Source organism: Zosterops lateralis, assembly GCF_965231275.1.
Source record: "Zosterops lateralis genome assembly, chromosome: 5".
In the NCBI taxonomy this organism is placed as follows: Eukaryota; Metazoa; Chordata; class Aves; order Passeriformes; family Zosteropidae; genus Zosterops; species Zosterops lateralis.
Genome location: NC_139766.1, coordinates 8940027 through 8959475, shown reverse-complemented (window position 1 = coordinate 8959475; position 19449 = coordinate 8940027). Strand labels below are relative to the sequence as shown.

The 19449-nt window shown below is 41.5% G+C and overlaps 1 protein-coding gene across 3 annotated transcripts in view; it reads left to right on the top strand.

The window, feature by feature from the left end:
* The window catches only part of MXD4 (MAX dimerization protein 4), a 38501-nt gene that overhangs the window by 17153 nt on the left and 1899 nt on the right, over positions 1–19449 (top strand). For all 3 annotated transcript variants that reach the window (XM_083861306.1, XM_083861304.1, XM_083861305.1), the window contains exons 4-6: positions 14272–14386; positions 17419–17578; positions 18545–19449. The exon at positions 18545–19449 is cut by the window's right edge and continues 1899 nt beyond it. In XM_083861306.1, the coding sequence (XP_083717432.1) occupies positions 14272–14386; positions 17419–17578; positions 18545–18693 (424 nt within the window). In that variant the 3' untranslated portion in view covers positions 18694–19449. The remainder of the gene's footprint in view (positions 1–14271; positions 14387–17418; positions 17579–18544) is intronic.

The following is a 19449-nucleotide window of genomic DNA, read 5'->3' as shown; positions in this document are numbered from 1 at the left end:
TTGGATATACCATGGCCTGGTCCCAAATTCAAAATGTCTCTTTCTGAATGGAACGGTGTGTACTTCCCTGCTGCAGCTCATGCTCCTTTTCCCTCGTGGTGTCTGTCAGCAGACACTTGTGCTTAGATTTAGTGCACAGAATTCCTTTGCGGGTCAAGTCGTTTTTAATCTGTGTTTTTTTTCCCTTTGGTACAGTGGCAGACTGTGGGCCCAACTCTGCCTCATGTCCAGGGAATTTCAGTAGGAGCTGTGCTTGCCTGCAGGCTGAACCCTGCATCACATCTGGGCAGCTGCAGAGGATGCAGAAAAAGTTCCAGAAACTGTACTGAGCATTACCATTTAGACAGCAGATTATAAATGTGAAAAAGCATAATGCTGTTCCTTCACAGAAGTTTAATTTGGGCCTTTTTTGGAAAACCAAAGCCAACTCCCCCCCATCCCCTCCCTCATGCATGGGATCCAATTAAAAACTGACTCCTCTTGTCATAAAGAACTGTGCAGTCCACAAGAATGGATAAGATATTCCTTCTACCCACCCCTCCCTATGTTTGGAAGGAGAAAGTTGTTTTGAGACTTCATAGAGTTCTGTCCTTTGAGATGGAAATACATATGCTGAGCTATGTACACATCCTTCTAGGCTAGAGTGGAGTGACAGGACTTGTCAAAGGATGTCAACTGGCTAATATTATTGTCTAATGCTAGTTTATGTTACGCAAGCCTTTTTCTACACAAATTAGTGTGACTAATTTCGTAGCGTGTGGAGATTGGCACAGCCGACACAGAAGAGATGTGAGCTTGGATGTATGTACATGAAGTCATGTTGCAATGCTTCTAACTTGAAAAACTAATAACTCTGGTTACAGGCTACATGCCCTACATTAAGAAAGCCTTTATTAGGTTCTACCTTATAGCAACAAAGCAGATTTGTGTAACAGTCAAAGACTACATCTGAATGTTGTGAAACGCCTGTAAAAGGCTGCAGAAGAAGTGGAGAGTCCTCTTCTCCCAGCTGCCACCTTGAGACTGATGCCTGACAGATTTATCTGCTTTTTTTCCTTGATGGTTCAATTTGGGTATCTAAGTGAAGATACAAGGTGCTAAATAAGGGGCCTGCCTGGCATATAATTGCTGCCAGGACTCAGCAGCTCCTATTGAAGTTAGGAATACCATCAGTGTTTGCAAATACCGGCTGCACAGACACTCCGTGTCTTACATAGCACATTAGCTGGTATTTACAAAACATGAAGGTAGCAAACCCTGTAATTCCCCAAGAAAGCTGACTTGATCCCGATTGGTAAGTGCTGTTGTGTTGACTGTTGCAATGAACAGCATGGGTGGAGCAAATAATTTCTGCTAGGGAAATTTGGCAGCTTGTTGTGTATGTTTGCTAGAAGCAGTTATTGGGTGTAGGTGCTAAGAGGTGTTTTAAATAGACTGTTGGGAGTCTTGGTTCCCACTGCCTGACTTTACATACTCACATGGCAAGTGAGTCCAAACTTCTGGCGCTTCCTTCCATTGCCAGATAACCTCAGGACTCTGCACTTAAGAAATCTGAGATGAGTTTTGTGGGGAAGAAAGAAGGAGAGAAAGAGAAGAGTTTTGAAAGCTGTTCCATACCTTATCATCCCTAGATGGATCATTTTCAGATTCTGCTCAACTGCACCCTATCTGGCTCAGAGACAACCAGTTTTGTACTGCTCAGTGGAAAGGGAAATAGGATGGAAATTAAATTATAAACAAGGCACTATCTGTGTTGTAGCAAGCTATATCTAAACTTGGAGGCAGGACTGTCAGATATCTGCAAGACTCCACTGTCCCACAATGCCAGATTTTTTTTTTCTTTTTTTTGTTTGGGGGGTGGGAGGAATAAGTGTTACTCAGCTTTTAATTCACCTGAAAGTAGAAGTACCCATTGCAGCCTTGGAAGTGACCATCTTTAATTACAGTCAGTGCATTTAATCCTTCCCCTAAATTTGTTTATACATACACCTCACTGTCTTCCATTCACCTCTAATTACAAGGTTTAAATGAGGGAGTTGGAGACATACAGCAAGACATTTGGGGACATGTATTCTTAATTACTTCAGTGTGATTTCTTTTCTTCTCTTCCTTTGTTTTTCTCACTTGGGGACTGAACCAGCCTTCAGCTGGCTAGAACAGGCACCCTGCTGTTGTCCTGGGGCACCTCAGCTGTCTCTCTGGAGCACATCTCAAGTATCTGCAGTGGTAAAAGCAACACCCACCACTTCCTTCCCTAGTAAAGTCAATTCATTTGTGCATGCTCACGCTGCCATCATTAGTTGCTCCCTCTAAGATGGCCACGAAGCTTTGGTACTTGCATGTGCTGAGGAAGTAATAGCAGAAGCAAAAATGAAAGTAACACATAGCACTAAATATCTGTTTCTGATAGTTTCCTGATCAGAGCTTAAAACTTCCTACCACTGTGAATGAGCAAGTAATTGTTTAGGTGCTGGAGACAGAGTTGCCTTAACTCTGATGAGGTTTTAAAACTGTGGTGTAAATTGCTGTTGTTTCTTTTGGTGCCTTGTGCACGTGGGAGGCAGAGTCCCTACAGCATTTGTGAGGCTTAAATTGGATACTTGGTATTTGGATGTCAAAGTGCAACAGACAATAAAACCACAATCACAGGTATCCAGTATTGCAGATATTAATGCTTCACACTTATTTAAGATGATGCAGGAAAAGGCTGCTTAATTCCAGTTGCCTGCCATCCCTAGGCCTTGTGCTCAGTGTGGGACAGCAATGCATGTTTTTAATTTAGCTAAAATAATTCAACTTGACTTGCCTCTCCTTTAATTTGGCATCATACAGTGGTATTAAAAAAACCCCAACGATCTTGAACACATTTGCACATTTCTCCCCTCATTTGACATATGTACAAAATAACTAGGTCTATAGGGAGGTTTAAAATTAGGCAGAAAAAGCTCACTAGGCCCAGTAGTGTGCTCTCTTGGCTTAGTGCTGTGCTGCAGCTCAACTTCTCTAGGCTTATTTAAGCATTGTAGTCTCCCCCCCCCGCTTTTTTTTTTTTAAGATCCTTCCTGTTGGCAGCTGTCCTGAGACACTATGTTCTTGCTTAGCATTTTGATGTGGGGAAACAGTCTGATAATTAAAGCCGGTTTCAAGCCATGAGCTGATTTGTAAGGAGTGATTTGCTGTGGGGTGTTGTCACTCGACAAACGTGAGCTCGTATGCACAGAGCTGAGCTGCACCTTGGTCCTTAAGCCCCACGTGAGAGGGACCTGCAGCTCTCAGGAGCCACTTCTGGGGGAGACAGACTGCATCCTCTCCAGCCACCTGTTGGTGAATGGTTAATTTGTGAAAAATCATCACTATCATCCTGTTGCCCTCTGTGCGTAAAGCCAGTGCAAGCCTGTTGCTGTTACACAGCTTTTCTTTGTTTAATGAATGTAATTCTCTTTAACCCGCTCTCTGCAGTCCTTGACAATTCCTTACAAGAGTACTGTGAAAGGTGCTGAAAGCCAACACACGTGTTGCAGGTCTGCAGACTCACACCATGGCTTTGGATGTGCTGTGCAAATTTGCTTTGTGGTGCTCCACTGCCAGCGAGGGCCAAAGTTTTACTGCTGGCATGTCCTAACCCCAAATGGCTGCACGTCCTAACCCATTCCTGGGGTTTCCATGGGCAGCATGTGTGAGTACGTGTGTGCCTCCGTGTCACGTCAAGTGGGAATTACAACTGCTTGATCCTGTAATGGCATGATCTTGTGATGGCACTTTCCTTATCTAATTGGGTCTGACACTATTCTGAGGTAGCAGACAAACTTGAGTCTCCCTGCAGTGTAATCTAAGAAACTTGAGTGCCAGTAAGACAGATGGGTTTGAGAGGTCTAATTTAGGAGGACTACTAAATTGCAATGTGTGCATTTTAATGTGCAAAACAAATGGGTGATTTGGCTGAATGGCGTATTAAATAAGTTTATTAAAAGCATGGCTGATTAGTTTTTTGTGGACTCTGTTTTCAGTATGTACAATGGTATTTCCATCATTCATGTATTTCTCTACAAGGCATGTTGTTCATCTGCCTGGATTTAGGTAGGTGCTGTGTGATGCTGAGCTGGTGGTACCAGGTGACACCTCCCTCACTATTGCTTAGAAGTGTTTGAGAGGTAAATGTTAGACAATCAGTAGATAACAGGGCTAAAAATAGAAGACACCTGAAAAAGAAATTCCTTTTCTATAGCTCTAAGAATTGTTCCTATTTGTCTGACATTGACTTTGAAGGTTTAAAATACAGAAAACTGTTCTTTATAGATGAGCACAACCTAAAGGCTGAAATACTAAAATATAGGTTGGAATCTCCTTTTTTTTTTCCTTTTTGCAGAAGAAAAGAAATCCATACAAGGGTAAAAACATACTGCAATGGGTTTCAGCTGTTTGCATAATGTTTGATTTTTGTTGCCTCAGATTCATGCAAGGTCTGAGATTTATTGCCTATGGTCAAAGGATGTAGAATATCATACATGTAAATTTATGATGGACACCATCCAGTAAAGACAAATGATATCCAGCTGCCTTTGGTTTTGCATGTGATGCTTTTGAGAATCCCTGTATAGCCTGTAAATTCCTGTTGACATTTCCCACGAAGGACATCTCAGATTTCTGTGTGTTGCTGTTAGTTATTGCTGAGACCCAAGACAATGAAGGGCTTTTAAACCTTACAGGGCTGCTCGTCAAATAAGAGTAGCTTAAGACAGTGGGATGGCTGAAGCATGGGGAAAGCTGTGAGGAGAAGCCTGCCTGCAGGGAGGACTCCAGAAAAAAACAAGGAGAGGAGATGAGAGTGGTCAGATGATGGTCCTGCAGCTCTTAGTACTGCAGAGCCTAAGGCTATGGCACCCTAGTGGGTAAAACACAGATCAGTCAGAGCTGCTGGTGTTCCATCTGCCCTGGGGTCCTTGGTGACGTGGTCCTGTCTGTGCCTTGCCTTGCCCAAGTGCTCCTCTGATGGCTCGGTCTGCGGGCGGTGTGGGTACGTGGGTGAGCGTGCACCGTCGTGTGACACATCTCTGTCACACCTCGCACGCCTCTGACAGCTCGTGCTCACTTCGCAGGCAGGAGAGCTCGAGTGGGAGAAGGTTGAGGAGCAGTACAGCAACAAGCACTAACTGTGCCACAGGGCTTTCATTTCTTCTGCCAGCCAAAGTCAGATGTGACTCTGGGACGCTCATCAGTCTGTCTGCTTCTGCTGCTGGTACATTCCTGAAGGGACAGCATGTGGGCAGTCTGGCCAGCCACCAGCTGCTGAGGCTCCACTCAGGTCTCTGGTGCTGGTGTTGTCCACATTACTTTGCAGGGTCATTCCAGCCCAAAGCAAGCCTCGGGAGCTGCTGTCATTTGCCTGTCTTAGCTGATGTCCTGGCTTATGGCACAGCTCACCTTCTGGTGGGAACCAGAGCATAAAGTGCATCAAAGTCTGCTTGTGGGAATTTTGAGAGATGAGGAAATGCTGGTGTAGCCCGGTGCTTGTAACTTCGGACAGGCAACTATCACTGCATTCAGCAAGGAGTAACTGGAGGGATGGGTAATGGAGGGAGAGACAAAGGAAGCAACATGGGCAGCAAGGTCTGCCAGGTATTCCCTCTTTTAGGAGTCAGCAGCTTCCCTCTCACAGACCAGCCACTATTCACCTGTCCCCAGTTTGCATCCCAGTGAGCTTTCTGTGCACTGTTGCCAAGAGGCTTAGCTGGCCAAAAATGCATGCATTTGTGGTACTGCATATGCTTCCATTAACTTATGTGTACTGAAAGTTGTAGGAATAAGTTCTGGTTCCATGTATATGTTCTAGACTGTGAACAAGTGGCATCTTTTGGAAAGTGAAAAGGTAAAGGTCAAGTTTGCAGTCTAGACTCAGCTAGTGGGCTGAAGTGGCACTAAGGGAAAATAAATAAAATGCACTGGAACTGCTGTAGTGTGCATTTAGATATAGCATAAAAGAACTAAAATACTTTTCAGAGTGATAAAATGCGTGAAACATGGAAATCAGAGGCTATGTTAACAGACAGCAGAAGTTTTCTTCTATTTCCTTAGCATTAGGAACAGCACCAGACATTGCTGGGCAGTATTCACATGAAAACTTGCAGATAAGTCCAGATCTGCACTGACTCTCTGAAAGCTTGTGATGGTAAGAGGCACTTGTAGCAGTTGTTATCCCGTGTTTGGACACTTCCAAGGTACCCCAAGACCACTTGGCTGCTAAAGTGATGCGGCTGCTTTCAGTTTAGCAGAGCAGATGCACACAAGTATTCAGCATGCTGCAAATGCATATTGAGGATGAAACTCCCAGTTAATACCACAGTAAATAAAGCAGGCGGTTGCACTGATTGTAGGGCTGTTGCATTTAATTCACTAACAATCACTGCAATTAGGCACTTGCCACTCTTCCTGCCTGTTAATTTCCACGTGGGCTTTACTGCTGAATTTGGTTGCAGAGGCCTTATGAGGTGTCAGACATGGACAAGAAATGCCTTGGATGAATCTTCAGCAGCACACAAACTTCAGGCATTTGTTTTTAATGTGAAAAAGACCCCCAGTTTACTGCAGAACACCGGTGTTTGGTTTACCTTTCCTTGGATAATAAAAAACGAAGAGATTTGCTGTAAGAGCAGGACTGCATTTTCTGGGTTTGACTCCGAGGCACTCAGCTGTGAGCAAGCTTTTCACACATCTCGGAGCAATCTGCACACTGGGTGCCTTGCTATGGTACAGTGCTTTAATACTAAGAGGTTTTCTTTCCTTTTCACTAAAGCATATTTGTTGTGTAGTTGAAATAGATTGTGCAGCTCAAGTGTGAGCTAGAGCATCCTTTAGGAAAAAAAAGAAGTAATTGAGGTGTCTTTTGTAGAGAAGAAAGTATTAAAAGTGTTTCTGAGTGAAATAAATCTGAAAGAAACAGGATTTTTTATTGCAGTGGAGGGTTGTTATCTTCCATTATGTTTAATATTTTGCTGGAGGTATGCTAAATACTGTCTGGACCATTAATAAATATGTTTCTTTAGAACCATTTATCTGATTGAATTTTTGTGATTTCATAAGATGGAAGCTTATAAATAATCTCTTTAAATGCCTTTGTAAACAAATGTGTTTTAATTAGTACAGAGTCATCTTTGGTAGGTTATAAAAAGTCTCGTAGAGCTGTAAATAAGTAATTCCTGACACTTTAATAAAAGTGTTAGCTTAAAGAGGAGCGAGGCAAGTATGCTCGAGTGCCAGCTTCTACTAAGCAGTGTTGGGTATATAATTACATGATTACCTACATTGCATATGAAGCCATGATATCCAGCACTACATGAAATAATATGAACATACTAAATTTTCAGTACCATTAAAACAATTTGCAGCAAAATTCTGTCACCATTTTAGAGTGTGACTGTGCACAGAATAAAAAGAGCTGCAGCCCTAAAAGATGTTGCCTTGTTGTGTCAAGCTCCAGTAAGAAGGGATTGAAGCTGGTATCAGAAGGCAGGCAGAGTTTCTCGCCCTCGTTTTACCTTGGTTGCAAGTGAACCCTGAAGTCACACTGGGGAAGTTTTTACTGCTGCATTTCTGCATTTTTTTCAAAACTTTAAAATAATGATGTTTATGAGTAATGATGCTGTCTGTGTTCATCCTGACCTAGTGCATGTCACAAAGTATCCTGAGCTTCTCTTTGCTGATTCTGTCTAAAAGTCAAGTGCTCCCTGTACGCAGGTATTTGCATTTCATAAATAAATCTGTGAAGAGTCTTCCTGTAAAAACATGACTGTCTTACAATTGCAGCTAGTTCACTTCTGTATTTTATACTGAATTTAATGTCTGGCAGGGTGATAAAATCACCTTGCTTTTTAAGGAGGAAACACAACCATTAGTTCATTGCTGGTATCTCTGACCCAAAGTTGTGGGCTCGGACCAGACTGTTTTAGTTCATAGTGTATCTGGATAACATTTAACCTCAGAAGTGAATTTTTGGTGCAGAGATTCTTTGATTTTACCCTATGCACATTATTAAGCCAGATTACATCGTCATTATGCAACAATGAAAAATTTAGTAACTGCTCTATATTTAAACCTTTGTGTTTTAACTTCATTGCACAGCACCACGATAGGTTTGAATGTGGAAAAAATGTGAAACATTAGAGAAGGAACCTGAAATGCTTAGGTAACTCTGTCCAGTTTGTAATAGTGTGTCTTCTATATTAATTTCAAATACATTTCTATTCTTTGAAGTCAGGGTTTAGTTTTTATTACGTTTGTACTGAATTTCCTTTGTGATAGGGTCTGATGCTGTCTGGATCAAAATGGTTAATGTACAGAAATGACAAATTTTTCGTTTTTACATCTATTTCAAATCTACTGGTTTTTCTTACTGGTGTGGCTTGTAGGGATAGCATTGCTTGAGTTTAATCTTTGGTGTCCTTTTCTTTTCAGAAGAACACTAAACAAATATATCTAGCAGTTGATTCAAGAGTAAGTCAACCTCCTGTACACAGAGCTAGTTTAGTGGACTAAAATTGGGATATCTGAAACACAGACGCATGTTCAGTCACACAAGTGTTTTTAGCAGTAAGGCACCCTACAGAAAGCACAGTTAGGGCCTGCTTCTGAGGCCAGCATTGTTTCATGCCAGCTTCAGTGGTGCACTGTGGTGAGAGGTATGATGGGCTGTGCATGTGGAAGCAACAACATCATGTCTAACCCAGCCAACTTCCGCTGGAGCCAGAGTGAAGGGAAATTCAGGGCATGCAATGTGGGAATACAGATGTTTAGTGGCTTTTTGGCCATTTCCTCACCTTCCAAATCCTTGCTGCCCATCAGCTGGAGATGCTGCATGTCTGAGATGCCAGTATGGCCAGGACAGCTCCATTGCCAGCCTGGGCAATCTGCTAGTAGCAGGGAGCAGGTGTGGACCAGACAGAACTGTTCTGGGACTTCCCACAGGATGACAAACTGCTGATAGAGTTGCTCTTTCCTTTCTACAGCCAGCTCTGGGTCAGAAGACAATGGGTACATGTGAGAGTCATTCTCGTGCTCCGTGGGGGCTGTGGAATGAGACCTGGTGATGTGCAAGGTGAACACTTGTTATGAATTTGACTTCTCTGTAGTGAGTTTTATGCTCTTGCTCACAATTGTTCAGAAACAGATGAGCATGGCCCTTCTGACACTTTCAGCAAGTGACCTCTGGCAGTCAGGAACATGATGCCAGCAGTGGGAACTGTTTGTGTTCGGATGCAGCTTCCAGGAAATGCCCACCCCCTGCTACCTCCATGAACATGTGGAGGGCTGTTGGAAGCTTGTCTGCAGGGAGTGCCCAGCAGGGGTGGCAGGATGGGCAGGCACACATTTCACAGGAACTCAGTGCTATCACCCTGTATCATGAGTGTCTGTGGCTATTTAATGTCACCAGGGCCTGGCTGAGGCCATGTGGAGGACTGAGCAGCTTATTTGGGATATGCACCTTGTCTATGCAGCTAGCTTTGTGCAGCTCAGTAACCTCTAAGTAAAGTCTGTGGATTTATACTTAAATAGTTTAGGAAACACACCTTTGGTGCTGTCAAAAAACTGTGCAACTACTGCTTGAACACCTGTCTGCTGTCTGACTGGCTGCAGGCCATTTCTGTCTGCTGTGCTGGATCTGAAAAAGCCCTGGGGAGCCCCTGTGGAAAGGCTGCAGTGGATCAGGTCACTCCACAAACTACCAGCATTCTGTCAGAGTGGCACAGGTTTAAGCCACACAGCTGTGGATGTTTTGCTGCTACATAAATGGGAACAATCTTGGGAATCAAATGCTGAAGGGTTACAGGCAATCTTGGATTTACATGTTCATGGACATGAATGTCTGTTTATGGCTCTGTCTGGGAAAATCTTTAAGGACCTCCAAGGACTGCCTTTCTGGGCAACCTATTCTGATTGTGCACCACTACCCCAATAAAATATTTGTTTTCCAATGTCCATCCCGAACCTCTGAATTCACAGCCATTGCCTTTTGTTGTATTATTTAGCCCTACAGAAAAGTATTTTGTTCCCATTGCAACCGCCTGTCAAGTAGTTGCAGGAATTTCTTGGAGTTGTTGCAGTTTCCTTGGAATGAAGATTATCCAGGGTGAACAATGGACTTTCTTGTTTCTTTTTTTTTTTCCCTCTGTGTCTTAGTATTCCATTTCTTGGTGTGCTGCTTGGATTTCCATCTGGGAATTCATATAAGGAGCAAAGCTTATTGACTATTATTTAAAAGACTGATTTAACACAATTTTGAAATTGATTAGGGTCAAAGATCTTAATATACCTTTGTATGGCTACCCTTTCTTTGAGAAGTGGTGAACCTGCCTTTTCATAGCCAAACACCTGAGCAAACTGGAATCTCCAAGGACTAAAGTCAGTGAGTGGTCTTCCTGTGATGGTCTTCTGGTGGATGTTTTTGTTCTGTAGGAAAATTTCAGCTTTTTGCTGCTTTGTCCCTCCATGTTGTGGGGCTCCAGGGTTCATTCTTCCATGGGCTCTGAAACCCCTGCCTCTATTGCCCATCATGGCTTACATGGATTCAAAACCAGTTTAAGGCAGTTCCAGCTGGTAGCCTTTGGGTCAATTGTCAGCAGGTGGCTTTGTCCTTTATGTGAATGTCAGGAACCACTGGGCAGCTGCTAGACATGGCCACTGCCCTGGAATGTTGACCAGCCTGGGCTTATTAAGCACTAGAAGAGCTGAAAAGCAGACTGAGGGGACCTTGCTGTGAATTTGCTTATGGAGAAACACTGGAGTCTTGAACATCTGAAATTCCTTTGTAATCTGGCACAAAGGACAATGTGGTAAATCAGACTGGGCACCCATGCCCCTCTCCATATGTGGAGCTACACCCAAAGCAGAGTGCTGCAGGCATGATTTGGATTTTGGATGGCATTTTTTAGATCCCTGCCTTCCCAGATGAAATCAGTACCAGTGATGAAGGGAGTATTTCTGTGCCTCCACCTGGAGTGAGGAAAGTGCTCTCTCTGCTGATAGCTCTGGTGTCCAGGCCTGGTACCACACTGGGTGTGGGCAAAGGCATAGCACAGGGCTTGGAAGCTGGAGCAGAACGTAATTACCCAACTTCAGCCACGTCTCATGCACAGAGACTGTTACCCTGTTGCTCTGTTGCTCTGACACCAGGCTGCTTTTTTTTTTGTTCTTTTTTTTTTTTTTTTTTTTTTTTTTTCTTCCTTTCTTTTTGTTATTTTTTTAGGTGGAATTTAAGGCGTGAGCTGCAAAACACAAAGCAGCTCTGGCTATGATTACCTCTGTGAGTGCCTTTCCCTCCTCCTGTGGTCACAGGCAGCCGAGAAAAAGCAAAAGCTGTCAGGTCCCTGCAGAAAAGGAGAGAAATTAGTGCTGGCAGAGTCTGTACGAGACAACTTATCTGCTGTGAAGTTTGAGTCCCTTGTTCCTGCTGGTGTGATCTGTTAACGTAACATGCCTGAAATGTTTTCTTACATTCTTACAGTTTTTTCTAAGATGTGCAAGATGAAAAATGTGAGGATATTTACTCTGGTGCCAGAGGAGTTGTGGTGGGCTGGTTTGTTGGGGTTTTTTGTACATTCACAATCTATGCCATTGATTATAATATACAAATTAGTCATATAAACATGTCTGCATTTATGTAAAGATCTGTGTAAAGCTTATGCTTTAAAATCTGTAATGGATTCATAGGTGCTGAATAATTAGATGAAAGAAAAAGTCCTTCTAAGAAAAAAAAGGTGAAGTTAGAGGAGGTCTTTCAGCAAATGTGTTTATTACATTTACTGTTACCAGTATCCATTGGTAGTACTGAAAAAGCCTTAAAGCAGTTTTGTTAATATTCAGCTCTTTTAATTCTTCTCACTGGTCACTTAAAATACTTTTCTTAGATTCAGTCCCATGTTCTTCCTGTAAACTACTGGGCTGGCAGGTAACATAAAAGAGTTTGTGCTTTAAAAAGGCACATAGCCATGCCCCTGAACCTTGGTGATATTTCTGTGCACTTCCTAGTTGATGGCAAGGAAGCCTTATTTTCTTCTCCCTGTGGAAAGCAGACTTTCCTCAAATACCAAGAAGCAGATAAGTTTATTATATAGTCTGGTTTCGTTAATGTTTTCCAGAGTTAATACTAAGTTAATCTCAGATCAACAGTTCTGTATATTCCTTAACAGACTTTTGATTGCTCCCAATATATTGATAATTCCATTTCAAGGTGTTTACCTCTCTATTTAGTATTTGGTACTATTCTTCTCCTCTTCTTTCCCATATCCTCCTTCATCTTCGGTCGTCACTTTCTTGTCATCAGTCTAAATGCAGTTGCATCCAGGTTGGGCTGAGTGACACAGAGTTGTGTTTAGGTTCAGAGGCCATTTAGAAAACAGAAAGATTATTTGAATTTAGTCCCTGGTGGAAGTTTTTGTATTTAAAACGCAAACCCAGCCAGGTAGTTGTTAGAGATTACAGACACAAAAATAAAAATTTGCCCCATTAAGATTTTCCTTATAAATACCAGTAGTCCCTAATTTGGGCATTTTACTATTTAAGGATCAATATCCCAGTTTAAGGTAACAGCCTCAGGGCATCTGATGGGGCTATTTTTGTGAATACTTGGGCCAGTCTTTGCTGGTGTTGTTGAAATAAAAGCATTTTGATGCTTAAGTTTAGAGCCTTGTATTTAAAAACAATTCCCAGGCCTAAACAAAAAAGTCTGTTATCAGTTTTCTCTTGCGAATCACGTTTTCACCAAAAAATCTTTTTTCCCTAAGTGGCTTGAAGAAAAAAATTAAGAATTTATGGAAATACTTTGCGATTTCTTACCTAGAACACTGCTGATTTATATGCAGACAGAACTAAATGTGTGAGGTATGTAGTCATTACTGTTCTATATTAGATTCTATTTTGCTTTGGGCTTTTTCACCATTAATTCTCAGGTTGTTTTCACATTGCACTAATCATTCCAGTTACATATGTGTAATTTGTCATTTGGTGCATATTAAATCCTCTTCAGCTGCATTTCAAACACTGGTGCTGGACTGTGGTTCTGAACTCACTGTTCAAAAGAAAGTTTGTTCTTGACCAGAAGTGTTGAATTCCTTGCAGTGTTTGTTTCTTCCATGCAGCATCAAGCAAATTTGAAAAAGATGATTATTCACCTCACACTTGGTATCTGCTTCAGTTATTCTTACAGCTGTGAGGGCGATGGCTCCAGGTCATGGCTTTGCTCAGCCTGTAACAGGCTGGCAGAAAGGAGCATAGTAGTTATTCATGGAAGTACTTCTACATCCATTTCGATCTCATTGCAGAACCATGTGGATTCCTGTTCAAGGGCTGTGAATTAAAACCAGGAGAAATTTTCTTTAGTATGTAACTGTCGAAACACACTTGCATGCAGTTCTTTGGTTAGCCACTGCCTTGTTTTGGATAGGTCAATCAACTGTTTCATGGATTGTTGTATTGCCAACTGCTTTCTAGTTTGGAAAGCATTTGTAGAAATAGTACTTTGTTCATCCTCTTTTTACTGATAGATTAATGTCAGTAGTACTGGAGTGATTTTTGAGAGCTGCAGTAGCACTGCTTGCAAGGGAGTAACAGAGAAAGCAGGACCCTGTTGTTGAGGAATATGGCTGGAAGTGTTTTTTCTTGTGTGTTTATAGCAAATACTGTACAGGGAGAGGAAGAATGTCTCCTTCTCGGAGGACTGTGGGTCAGTAGAAGGGAGCATCAAGCCCTCCCTGTTAAAATACATTGGTAAACCATGGCTGGAAACAGCTCTGAGCTGTGAAGAGCTGCCTGGATGCCCTTGGCTTGCATAGCTGGAGTGTGTCCTGTTGCAGCAGGCAGGGATAGGAATGGGGAGAGGGGATCAGGGTCTGCAGCTGCCCACAGCTTTGTCCATGCCTGCAGAAATCAGTGCATTGGAGCAAAATCCCAGTTTCTTTTCCTTACGCAGCCATAGGTTGAGTGTGCAGACTTGCCTGGATGTCTCAGATCTCTGAGCATATTCCCCTTTCGTTAAGATGGGACTGACCAGGCTCAGCAAACTGCTTTGAAATACAGGTATGAGCCTCCTGTCTGAGTGTGCCAAGCAGCATTACTGCGTTTCAAGTGACCTTTCAGTCTGAAACTTTGCCAAAGGGAGGGGAAAGGAAGCCACCGTTGACTCGAGTTCTGCACAGAGATCCTGCAAACAGATGGTGTTTGCATATAGGATATTCTGTTCGGGTGCAACTCCACTACAACGCTCTTCGTTTTTAATGATTGCAGGCGGGCTAAACTCCGGCTATATTTGGAACAGCTAAAACAGCTTGTGCCTCTCGGGCCGGACAGCACCAGACACACCACTCTAAGTCTGTTGAAAAGAGCTAAGATGCATATCAAGGTAAAAACATTCATCCATGTTTTTATTTCTTTCAAGGGAGAATCTTCCAGAATGTGTATCCATAGAGAGGAAACAAATTTTCACACAAAATCCATATCCATATGTCCAATCTTCTGGATTTATTGGCCTTTATTACTTGCAGGGATTTCAGTCACAGTGTCAAAGTTTAGTGTTTTGCAATTTAGCATCTCAGATATATAAAACAGTGGTTTTGTGATTTCTGTTTAGTTACTAACTAGTGTATTTAATGATTTACACTATAATTTAAAAAGGTATCTGTCAAAGCTGTCCTTTGATTAACATATTTATTTTTTAAGCTCTGAGAAAAGTAGCATTGTGCTGCATTGTTTTAAATGTAAAAAGCCAGATCCATTAATAATGAAAAAAATAATGGAGTCAAAAAGGTCATATCTATTAGTGAGCCTTATCCCTATCAACATTTTGTTGACCAAATTCTCGTTTAAATGAAACAAAAAAATTAAATGCAATCTCCTGTTATTTGCCACTCCCCTTGTTACAAGTTTAAACCAAAACCAGCCTCAAATCTCACCTATGATCCAGCAGCAGTGCAGGTTTTCTGCATTTGCACAGGTAATTCAAAGGAAATTATTCCTCAGGCCTTCTCTCTCCAAAGACACCTTCACTCCCATTTTCACTGTCATTGTTTTCAGGGAACAGGGTTATATGCAGAAATAAGACAAAGAGGGATTCAAATGTAAAAGTTAAAGAACAGGTTTCTGCTTCTGTGTCCAGGACTATAATTACTCATCTGGCATTTTTTCACTGTTACAGAGAAACAGGTCAAGAAAAGTGTCAGGCAAAATTGAACACTGCCAGTAATCTTGGAATATTTTGGAGAACAGCCTGCTGATACAGAGCTTTAAGATTCACTGCAGTTACAGATATAGGTGTGATTCATATGAAGAATTATAGATTAATTTAAGCAAAACAATTCTTGTGAACAAGTTTACGGAGCTACTTTTTCAGCACTTCTAAGCACATTTACTCCAGCTGGGCAACCCCTGTTTTTACCATTTGAGATTTTGGCCTCTTGTTTATAATTCAGGCTAACATGCATGAAAGGCACTGCATGTGGTTTTTGTCTTGGGCTGCCCCCCTATCACGGGCTTATGCATACAAATTGAAAAACTGTTTTTACAAGTGGCGAGTGCGCGAGATTAGCCCTGCAGTTACCATTTCAGCTGCTGATAAAAAAAGCTGGGAACAGATTCTTTCCAGATCTGTCTTGCACAGCACCCAGTACTCATTTTCTGAAAACCAAAACCGAAGTTTAACTTTCTTTTTAAGATTTTAACTGAACCTGCCCTAACTGGGTTAGCATTTAATTGTTCCCCTTTGTCAGGTCAGCTCCCTCCCCTACCCTGCCAGAGCTTGCCCGTGCCCGGCTGGCATTTTGAACACAGTCATTAGTTCTGAACTTTTCACACACACACCCCCCCATATATTGAAATCTGCTCTGAAAGATTGGACAGTTTTGAGTCTCCTGGATATGAATCACTGAGTTCTTTCCTAAAATAGTTGTTAGAGTTCAGGATTGCAGCCAGGAAAATACAGGAAAAGGAAGTCTGATCAATTGGGCACATTTCGTTTGTTGTGTACGTGAATGTACCAACCCCTTTTCCTATTATAACACTGTGTATCCACCTATGATGAGTATCTACAGAGTGTATTGCCTGGGAGGGGGCTTAAAATGTGGCGGAAGAAGGCAGATTTCACTGAGCCAGGAAACTGCCCTGTTCAACAGCGTCAATTATTTTTTCAAACACTTTCATTTCAGGCTTGCATGGGAACAGCAAAATCTCTGAAAGGGTTTTGCTTGTGGTTTGCTGTGCACTGTCCCAGCCTGCTCTCCTCAGAAAACCAAGCCTAGGTTCATTCAGACGGCAGGGAGGAATCTTCAGCAGCTGTATTCACTCCGTGCACATCTCCTAAATCTCAGTGATCGTGTAAACACAGCTCACGGAGAAATCTGCTCACTCTTATAAGTGCTTTTACTGCTACAACCTGTAATTTACTGCATCATATAGATAATTTTTAAAATAATAATAGGTGTTTTGATTTGTGTATCCTTCATGCTTTTATCCCATCATACTCTTATAATTTTTTCCCTAATTATGTAGTCAGGTTTTTTAAAATGGCTACCAGTGATTTGGAAGAGGGCTCAGTTCAAATACAAAAAGATACTTTATTCCTGTTACTGCATTTGGACCAACAGTGCAGCACATTTTACTGGGTGTGAAGTATTCTTTTTATTTGCAAAATTAATACCTGCTTTTATTCTGTCAGAGGGGAGATTTTAGGTAGATATGTGAAGGATCCTTTCACAGGCTGTTTGCTGAGAAATTTTGGATTAATACCACCAACTTTTAGGTGATATCACAGAACTATGATACTTGCTCTGTAGAAGTACAAGGAAAATAAAAAGCAAGAATAAAGAGTTGTTAGTAAATTTCTCCTTCTATATATTATTAACGCTGCTTTTTGTTAATGAAGCTTTTTAAATGCTAAAATTTTCCATGGCCTGCAGTAGGAGGGAGAACATTCAGAGGCTCACGATGGTTCCTTTATGGTGATAGGTGAAATAAGAGACTCATCTAAAGAGGCGTTATGTTCTCACTGAAACCTGAGCTGTGCTCGAGTTATCAAAGATGATGCGGGCTTCGCCTGATAAAATGATTTAAATATTCCCCACAACCAAGGCAACATTAATATGGTCTTTGTCAAGCAGTGTCTGCTAGTGGCAAGAGAGTCTCAGGGATTTTTTTTTTATTAATTTTTTCACCTGTAACCATATATCTTATTGTGAAACAAATTCAGCCTGCTAAAATTGTACTGACCTCTACAGAATACTAACTAAAACAACCTGAACTTATAAATTTAATTTTAACTTTATATTAATTAATTAAAATATTTAAATTGCTTTCAAATTACCGTTTACGAGAAGACCTTCAGTTACTTATGCTTTGACACGGGTACAAACTGTCAGCTTACTGTGTTTCTCTCCCTTTAAGAAATTGGAAGAACAGGACCGAAAAGCTCTAAATATTAAAGAACAATTACAGCGGGAGCACCGCTACCTCAAGCGCAGGTTGGAGCAGCTTTCCGTGCAGGGCATGGAGCGAATCCGCACTGACAGCATGGGATCAACAATATCCACTGACTCTGAACAAGGTAATTGAGCCAGCCCTTCCCAAAGGGCCCAGCAAGGAAAAGGGAAGCAGGGAAACAAGGAGATGTCATTTAGAACTAAAATCAAGCTTTCAACAAAACCCAGACAAAGTTATTCCATAATGCGATTTGAAGAGTAAAATATTAATGCATTTTTTTCATATTCTTTGAAAAATGGTCTTTTTCCTAATCAGTTTTGAAGCTGTTAATATTGTGTGTATTTTTAAAGCTATTTATCCTGCATGTGTTTTTTGGCAGATTTTTTAACAATTACCATTTAATGTTTTGAATTTTTAGTGTAATTATTGGTAAGGCTGGCATAGTTTCTCATGGAAAAAAAAAATCTTATTTGGCTTAGTTCATTTGTGTGAATAAATTATTTCCACGTCATTTATTGTGAAATTTTAAAACATTTTCTGTGCAGCAATCACCACAGGTTTTCTGCATTTGGTTCTCATTTAAGACAGTTTGTCCAGCTGGCTGTTGGCATTTCTTATTTTCCCATTTGGAAGTTTATCTGTGCAGAACAGTCACCCTGGCTGTTTCAGGGCCCAGGGAAGCAGTGGTCAGTCTTGAGGCAGTTACCTGGGGACAGGTAGCCACACCATGTCCAGCCAACCTCCTGCATGATTGGAATTACCGTGAACAGTGCTGCAGTATGACAGCCTCTGAGGGTCAGCTTTTTTCTAAATCAGTGTCTTATGTGCAGGTTGGAACAGTTCTGGGAAAGCATTTGGCATTGATGTCATGCAGTATATTTATGTGGCTGAGGACAGAAGGGATTTTAATTCTCAGGTGGACAAGATGATCCTTTCCTCAGAAATTACTGTGCCAGGTCTTTTTTTTTTTTTTTTTTTTTAATTATTGAAACTGAAGTGTGATTCAGGTTTCACCTGGATGTTGATTGACACTGGCCCATGACAAGTTGCTACAACTTTCTGAAAATGTGCCTTCTTATGTTTTCTTTAGAAGTAGACATTGAAGGAATGGAGTTTACTCCAGGTGAAATGGACAGTATTGGAAGTGCCAGTGATGCTGAAGACCACTACAGTTTGCAGAGCGGTTCGAGTGACGGAGGTTACACACATTCCCGCAGACTGAATGCCAGGCTCTCATAGTGCCTGAGTTACCCGCTCAACTCAGGACCATCTGACTGAAGCACTTATATATGAATATTCCAGAGGTGTCAACTGCCACTCTTCCGGGAAACCCCAACCACAATACTCTGACATGGAGGTTTCTTACCCACAGTTCCCTGCACTGTAACCACAATATTAGATATTGTAAATCATGGGTTTGCTGCAGAGAACTGTGGTTAGGTACAGTTGTGACTTAAAGCTAGCTTGATGTAGCCATCCTGCAAATTAAAGGAAATAAATTATGTCGTTCCATTCAAGAAGTATTAAATTCAAACTGTTGGAAGCATGACGTAAGGGAGTTTGACAGTTTATTTTGATTTTGCAGAAAACATTTTCAAACATGGAAGAATAAATGAAATCTACAATGTGTTAGTGATTCAGAGATACAAAAACCTAAAACAACTTTTTGTGGTATTTTTTCATAAAAAAACCCCAAACCTAAAACATTTTGAATGCTGTATAGTGGGCTCCATAGAGTAAATTCTTTCAGCAGTTGTTGTTTGGGTGAAGCAAGGCAGATAAATCTTCAAATCTCAGATGATCTTTAGAAAAGGTCATATTTACAAGTCACTACTGTACTTCAAAACGGGGGAAAAGCCAGCTCTAGTAATGACTTCATGTGGAATGATCTCAACTTTCTTTTGCTTTTTGTATTCAATATCCAACCAGCAGCAAATCATCCTATCCATGTTAACGGGAGCAGTAGAAAGCAACATGGCAGTTTTAACCTGTTAC